The 7,989-nt window shown below is 37.9% G+C and overlaps 1 protein-coding gene across 1 annotated transcript in view; it reads left to right on the top strand.

Annotated features, from left to right (window-relative positions):
- Nucleotides 1–3,436: 3,436 nt before the first annotated feature.
- espn (espin) overlaps nucleotides 3,437–7,989 on the top strand; it is a gene marked incomplete at both ends in the record, with an annotated part of 41,275 nt that continues 36,722 nt past the window's right edge. Inside the window, 2 exons of the mRNA XM_079239703.1 lie at nucleotides 3,437–3,736; nucleotides 6,926–7,119. Coding sequence (XP_079095829.1) covers nucleotides 3,437–3,736; nucleotides 6,926–7,119 — 494 coding nt within the window. The remainder of the gene's footprint in view (nucleotides 3,737–6,925; nucleotides 7,120–7,989) is intronic.

The following is a 7,989-nucleotide window of genomic DNA, read 5'->3' as shown; positions in this document are numbered from 1 at the left end:
AAAGGAAATCACCAAAATTCAAATCATTTTGGGTTTTCATTCAGATAACATACCCACTAATATTAGTTACTACTGCTGTCCAGCAAAAGTATGTGTTTTTAAAGTAAAATGTAGGCTATTTGCTTTGATAAAAACATGAACAAAAACCAACAAATGAGACAAAATACAAAACAAGACATATAGCCCTCAGAAATTGTGCTGACACATTAAATATCTAAAAGGAGGCCATGAATAACGTAAATCTAAACTATTAAAATATATACGTTAAACAAGATCTATTGGTTATTCATCTAACTTTTATCATTCCCTTGATGACAGTATACCAGTAGGGTTGGAGCTCATTCACGAGCTCTGCTAACTATCGAGCACTTCCTCTGGGGAATTGTCACTCCCACCTCTCGTGGGAATTTCCCCTCCCTTCTCCTCCCAAACTGGCGGGAGGTGTCGATGACAGTTAGACCGGTGCAACAGATGGACCGAAGAGGCACGCGCCGAACACGAGCCTCACCCACAGCACACCTCCCCACCCTTCTTCTCCCCCCCAAGCCCGAAACAACCAACATCACGACGAAGCGCTTGAGCTTGAAAATCAATGAGCCTTTCCAGCAGTGAGGAGGCAGGATGTGTGCAAGCTGGATGCTGCAGGTTGTTTGTCATTTCTCCAAAATAATCCCCTGAAAATAGTTTTTATAAAAAGACAACATTATTATTGTTTGAAGTATATAACCTCTTTCTTATTAAAAATCAAAGCAGTGAAGTTAAATTTTCCAGGTTTTTTTTCTGAAAGAAAGAAAAAATAATGAATTAATGAATGAATGAATTTAAAAAAAAAAAAAAAGATCTAAGTACTTAAAAGTCGTTATAGCGCTAACCTTTCCAGATTATGCAGCTACACAGCACAATCTGAGGGTTTCCTGCCACCATTTGGCAAAAAAAAAGTTTTACAGAAAATTTTGGATCAATAATAATTAAAACTATATTATTCAAGTAGCCTGATCCTAAATTTAAGCAAGATTCATAAACTATTATGGTCAACTTACTAAATCACTTCAAACTTTTAGATCATCAGTTAATAATTCAGTTACTTTATAATTGTCTGCTGATTTCCACAAAGGAAATTAACATCAACATGTGAGCAAGTCTGACTATAAAATAAATAATGGTTCGGAAATATTGAAAACTTGTCTTATTTAAGCTTTGTTTTTCTGTTGACCCGGAGAGTCTGGGGTGCTTCTTCTGAACAGTATGTTCCACTGGTTTGTAGCATAATAGCTAAAAGCTGCTTCTCCATGTTTAGTCTGGAATCTGGCCTGGACTAGTTGACATGGGTCCTTGAATCTATGAACTGCTTGGTTTATATTCTCTAAACATATCATATTTAGGGTCTAAATCATTTTCGGATTTATAAACAATCAGTAAAATCTATCCAGTGACTGACTTGAAGCCAGAGTGAAGATTTTGAAACTGGTATGATGTATTCAGATCTCTTATCCTAGTTAAAGCAGCAGAATTCTGGATGAGCTGCAGATGCTCTTTTTTTTTTTTTTTTTTTTAATTTTTTTTAGTAATAGACTATTAAATTAATCAATTCTACTAGATGGATTGATGAGTTTCTTCTGGTCTTTCTGGGAGAGTGAACTTTTAATTGTGTTGAATTTTTGAGTGGGTAAAAATCTTCTTAGTGAAGCTTCGATGTGGTTGAAAGTTAGATTTGAGTCGATCAAAACTTCAAGGTTGACCTGGTTTTTACCAGTGGTGACCCTCTTCTCTTCACTAGCAAATCGATTAATCTCAATTTTGTCTCTGTTTAAATGTAGAAAACAATCTCTTATCCAGATTTATTATTTTTATCCAGACAGGGGCAGTTGTGTATTGTACTGCAGTCATTAAGACAAATAAAGTTGCTTATTGTCTGCATAACTGTTACAATCACTGTTAAAGTTATGTAGCCATCTGACCCAAAGGGGGGTTTAGGTTGAATAGAAGAGGTCCATGGACTGACACCTGGAGGACAAGAGAGGAAAGGCTACATATGACTACAGTGTACATTTACATTTCACAATTCAGGTTTTCCCTTAGTAAAAATGATGTAACTGTTAAAACATGAGTATGTAATTAATACAAGCCAGCTGTATTTCAGACAATTTGTTATACAGCATATTACTGAAAAGAACTGCCTCACAAATAACCACCATAATCACCTCATGTTTTCATTTTAAATCATGACCTACAAACCTGCTGGTATGCCTGTAATTTAAGTATGTTTGATGAAAAAAATGTATTATTTTCCTCATAAATACAAAAAATGAAAATGCTATTTAACAAAATGGGCAAATGGTTTTTGATTAATTGTTTGAATCAGCTTTTATTTAGCACAATTTAGTAATTTTGTCATAGACCCCTGTGTAATTTTCCCTTTAACAAATAAATTAAGTGAAGCTTGTAACCATGTCTTCAATAAGGCTATGGCTCCCTGGACCTGCAACTGCCTTGCCTAACTCCAACAAATAGATTTATATGTCCAGTGTCATTATATTGACCGTCCATAACTGGATTTTTATTATTATTATTTATTTATTTATTTATTTTTTTTTATGGGGGGAACAGGTTTTACAGTTTTGCAAAAGGCCACCAGATGGACCCACACTGTTTAAACAGCACGCATCCAGTGATGCTGTTTTCACTGCTGTGTGTAAAATTAATGCAGGTGAAGCTGCGTGAAAACAAGACTTGTGAGTGTAGTCAAAGAGTCCATTCTTGAGTTACCAGTCAGCTCTGCGGGACTGTAATCGACTGACACCCTCCACGTTGCTTGTGTCATTTACTTTGCTGAGCAACATAGAGGTTTATGCGCACTGCTCCTTTAATTTGTGAGCGGATTTTCAGAACAGCAACTTGTAACAGGCTCAGCAATCCTCCCCCTGCTGGATTATTTAACAGGTGTTGAGTCCCATGTCGCCATCTGCTATGGGAAGAAAAACACTACGAAACACTCTCAAAGGCACTAGATGCGCGTTGTCAATTAAGCGGAAAAAATAAGACGAATAGTTAACAGGACATGAAGACGCACGCGCAACAGGTAGGCTGCTGCTGAGGATCCTGAACACAACAGAGGATAACTGAGCTAAATCGTCGCGCACTAAACGGAGGTTAGTTCATCTCTAGAATGAAGAAGAGTGGAGTGAAGTGTATCATTTCAGCATGTAAACGTGGACTATCACATATTTGCCTCTAAACCGAGTGGTCATATTGAACATCACTCTTTAAAGCGCCATGGAGCGATAACTGAACTTCCCCACAGCTCGAACCCAGTGACAGAGATGATCTAAGCTTTTAGAAATACAATGCTGACCCCATCAACGCGGTGAACTAATCGGGGTCAAAGTAGGCAAGTGAAGGAAGGAGTCGGCCGACCTGCAGCAGCGGCGGCGCAGAAATGGTGGTGGAGGGCGAGAAGGCGCTGCTCGCAGCGAGGCAAGGAGATGTACAGTCTCTGAAAGTGCAATTAGCTGCGAAAGTACTCAACAGCGACGTGAGGGATGTGCTGGGGGCTTCGCCTGTCCACCACGCTGCCCGGGCTGGGAAACTGACCTGCCTTCGCTTCTTGGTGGAAGAGGCAGGGCTACCGGGCAACTGTCTGGCGAAAAATGGGGCCACGCCGGCGCATGATGCAGCGGCTACTGGGAACCTGGCCTGCTTACAGTGGCTGCTGACCCAGGGAGGATGTCGGCCAGAGGTTAGTGAGTTAAGTTAGAGGAGAAGCAACATACATAACCTGTAGAAGAAAGTTATTTTTTGTTATTTCCTTGTACTTGAATACATTAAACCAACACTATTCGATTTAATATCCGTTGAAGTGACTATGAGGGGTTAGATCACTTTCATTGTAGGCTACATTGAGTGAAATTACTCGTAGCCAATATTACCTACGTAATTCTTTTTTGCTTTTTTACTGTTTGTCACGTTTTACTGTCTGAATTGGCCCGTTGAGTTATAAAGTAATATGTTCTAAACCTAAGATGATAAATAAATTCACTTGAAAAACTTTCACCTTGTTATGATAAAGGATTTTTCACACGGTCGATGAGAACAAAAGAAGGCTTCCTCAAATATTGCAAATGCAATAAATAAATAAATAAATAAATAACACCCATATCCGACGTATAGCATCACTACAAATCACATGATGACAGTTCATTTTTTCACAAGAGCCTGAGTGCTATTTTGTTGCGGTTTGTGCTCAAAGCAAGGAATGAAATATATTAAATATGAAACACCCTTAGCAGAATAATGGATAAAGCCATATAAAACACAAGAAATGTGCGGGGGGGACTTTGAAGTACCTTGAAATCAACCTCTCCCTTTTAGATTAAAACTCACTTTGGTTCACTGCCTCCTGTTCCCATGGCAATGAGGTATGCAAACTGGATTTGCAAATGTAATATCTTTTATATACCCATTAACTTATGATGGTCCCAAACATAAGTGCAGTTCAGTTTTATTAGGTAGCTGGTTGTAATTGTTTAACCCTCACATGGTGGATTTTAAGCTCACACTGACTTGTTTGCATTTTATGTCCCTGGTAGATGCAACATATTCTCAATCAGAAAGAAGCATGTGTTTTAAAAGAGTCTTGAAAGCAGTGACACTGTTTAGGTTTGTGTTTGCTGAAGTGTACGTTTATGTACGCGCAAGTTTGTTCTGATGTGATAAGATGGCCACACATTTTTTCAGTGCTGCTATTCACCACAGTACTGAAGAGATTTAACTAACAATCCCGTTTTTCATCTCTTTCGGTTAACACGAAGAATAGAAAAACTGGGTTGAAACAAAATCTGTTGTAAAAAATACAAAAGAATTCAAAAGAAATTCAATACTGCTTGATGCTTGTTGGACAGGCTGTGCATCTCTCACTATTCATTTATAAACAAAAAAGATTGCATGTGATTGAAACTCAAGTTGCAGTTGAGAGATGATGTGCAGACTGATTTGTAAGTCTGATGAATAATGAGGTGACCATGCACTTACCAATGCAGTAAATGCCAAAGACTAGGAGGCAATTCAAGAATGTTACGTTTTGAACCAACTTAAATAATAACAACTAATTTTGTAAATGAGAGGCGCAAGGAAATCGTCTGCAACCACAAAGGTCAAGAATGTGCTTGAAACTTTTGGTACTATTGGAAAAGGGGTGCATCTTATGCATAGCTTTATTATATTATTTAAAAACTGGATGTACAGATGCTCAGACATCAGATATTTATAGCTTTATTGTTCCTGCACAATAAAATTTAATTTACTTTAATTGTTTTCATGTTTTTCATGTTTCACATAGTCCAAAATAAATATTTCTTGTACTTGTTTTATGCATCCAAAATATACTCTAAGGTATATTTTGCGTACAATATTGTATGCAAAAATATACTCTATGGTATTCCAACATGAAATGGGATAAGAGACACAATATATCTTGGAAGGTCACCAGCATTTCACAGAGGAAAGAGGCACAGACACCAAAGGTAATTAATCTCTTCAGGGCAGTTTTGACTGACATATAGAGCCACTGGAGACATTTGGAGATGTGTACGTCCCACACAAAGAGGAGCCATCCATCAGCATGAGACTCTTCTGAAGAACCACAGTGATGTGAAACGAAGGAATCACAAACCTGACAAATAGGCTAAAATGAGACACAACACAGACCTTACAACTATTGAGTCTTGCAGACACGTGACAGTCTGTGATCCTCAAGTTAAAACATAGTCAAATAAGGTATCTGATCTAGTGGCTGTGTCTTTCAACATTGAGGGCTGTTTCACAGACAGAAAGAAATTATTTATTTCACTACATCTTTTCTCATTATGTTTTTTTGTTTGTTTGTTTCTGAACTGATTTCATCCAATGTTATTGATTTTCACCTCCACTTCACTGAACTGCAGATTGAGTCTGCCAGGCAAAACAATGCCAGAGATCCAGAGTGTTCACCACTGGTAAAAGTTTATCACAAGTAAACATAGACAATATGACAGTAATAAAAGTCATTTCCCCTTGAAGTCACTGTTCAATAGCAGAGTTGCAAAAGCTTTTTCTGGGTCTTTTGGCAATTTGTGAGTTAACAGCCACTTCTAAGTTGCAGCAACTTTTCGTTTTTTTCTGTATTGTTTCTTATTCTGTATGAAAATTATATTTAGACTGAATCTCTGTCCCTTTATTTTAACATTAAACATCACAATTTACAGTGCTTGGGGTTTTGACACACCCACTCATTTATTTAAGAGTGGGGATATTCTTACTTTTTGGCGTAATAATAGCTGTGATGAAGCCAGTTCATGTAGCTCTTAGACATTTTACATGTGGTCTTTGTATGCTAAATATTTCAAGCTCTTAATGTCAAGCACGCTAATAATTTGTAGGAATTTAATGTGACTGGCCTGGTATTGCTCGCCAGTCCACCGCAGGGCCACACAGAGACAAACAACCACTCACACTCACTCCTATGGACAATTTAAAGTAACCAATTAACCTAACATGCATGTCTTTGGATGGTGGGAGGAAGCCGGAGTACCTGGAGAGAACCCACGTATATACAAGGAGAACATACAAACTCCACACAGAAAGGCCACTGTCCAAGCCTCGCCCCAGCCGAGGATCAAACCAGTGACCGTCTCGCTGTGAGGCCACAGTGCTAACCACCATGCCACCGTGCAGCCCCTGATGGTTTAAAATGATTAATTAAATCGAAACTTAATAAAAAATAACAGCCAATTAGCTTGTTCTTCAAGAAATTACTTTAATTATTCACAATCACAGCTGTATGTCTTGATACTGCTTGTTTGTAAATTATTTGCTACTTTTAAAAAACAGGAGTAAGAGTGTGTATGCAACGTTTCACATTTCTGTTCTGATCCTGTTGTTTTATTTGCAGGACAAGGACAGTTCTGGAGCCACTGTCCTCCACCTCGCATCTCGCTTCAGTCACCATGAGATCACAGAGTGGCTGCTGAAGAGTGGCGAGGTGGACCCCGGGGCTTCCACTGACACAGGTGCCCTACCTGTTCACTACGCTGCTGCCAAGGGGGACCTGTCCTCTCTCCGACTGTTACTGGGTTACAGCCCAAAGTAAGAACTATAATCATTATGTCTTTCCAGCACTCTTTCTTCCCCTTGCTCTTTAAAATAAGAGCAGTGACCTGGCTACACACGCTGCTTATTTCTTCATAGTGATGCAGTCTAGATTCAGTACATTCATATGTGTGTTACTGTAACAGTTAGTTCTATAATCAGAATTAAATTTTGAGGTTGTTTTAAAAAAAAACAAAAAAAACAAAACAGCGGTCACGTGGCAATTTAAAGCTCAACTCAATAAAATTGCTTTTATTTAGCTTCATTGTTTTTTCTGGCCTGTTTCTATCAATACTCCCTCCAGCTTTAATGTCAGCTGCATTAATATGATTTAGATGTTTATTCAGATGCGCGCTGAGTGCAGCTGTGAGATCTTTCCAACCTCTATCAGAACTGCAACTCGCATTCTTTTCACATTTTAACCTGAAAAAAAAACCAGACTTTGAACAGTGCTTCAGCTTTGCATGTACACAGGAACTAACTACTTGACTTTAGTGGAAAAGGATTTGAAATGTTCAAACTCCATTTAGACTGAAAAAACTAAGAGATTTAGAAAAAAAAGATGTTGGGAGTTTAATTTTTCCAAATTACTGCATGCTGTAACACCTGTTTGTTGCTTATGAAACCTACCTAAAGTCATTCCAGTTAAAAGTTGCAGTTAATAATTCTTTATTAATAAATTTTTTTAAAAAAAGTAAAAAACCAATTAGTATAATATGAAGTATTTTGACAGCCCACCTGGTGGAGTGTTTTTTTCTGTGTGTAGACAACTCAATGCTGAAAAACTTAGTCTGTCAAACAAATAAAAAACAAAAAAACAAACTTAAACCAAAAAAAGAACATTAATGAGGAAAAGGCTTTGTTTCA

This window comes from Telmatherina bonti, assembly GCF_933228915.1.
Source record: "Telmatherina bonti genome assembly, chromosome: 4".
Lineage (NCBI taxonomy): Eukaryota > Metazoa > Chordata > Actinopteri > Atheriniformes > Telmatherinidae > Telmatherina > Telmatherina bonti.
The sequence above is the reverse complement of the archived record's forward strand: the minus strand, read 5'-3'. Positions and strand labels throughout refer to the sequence as shown.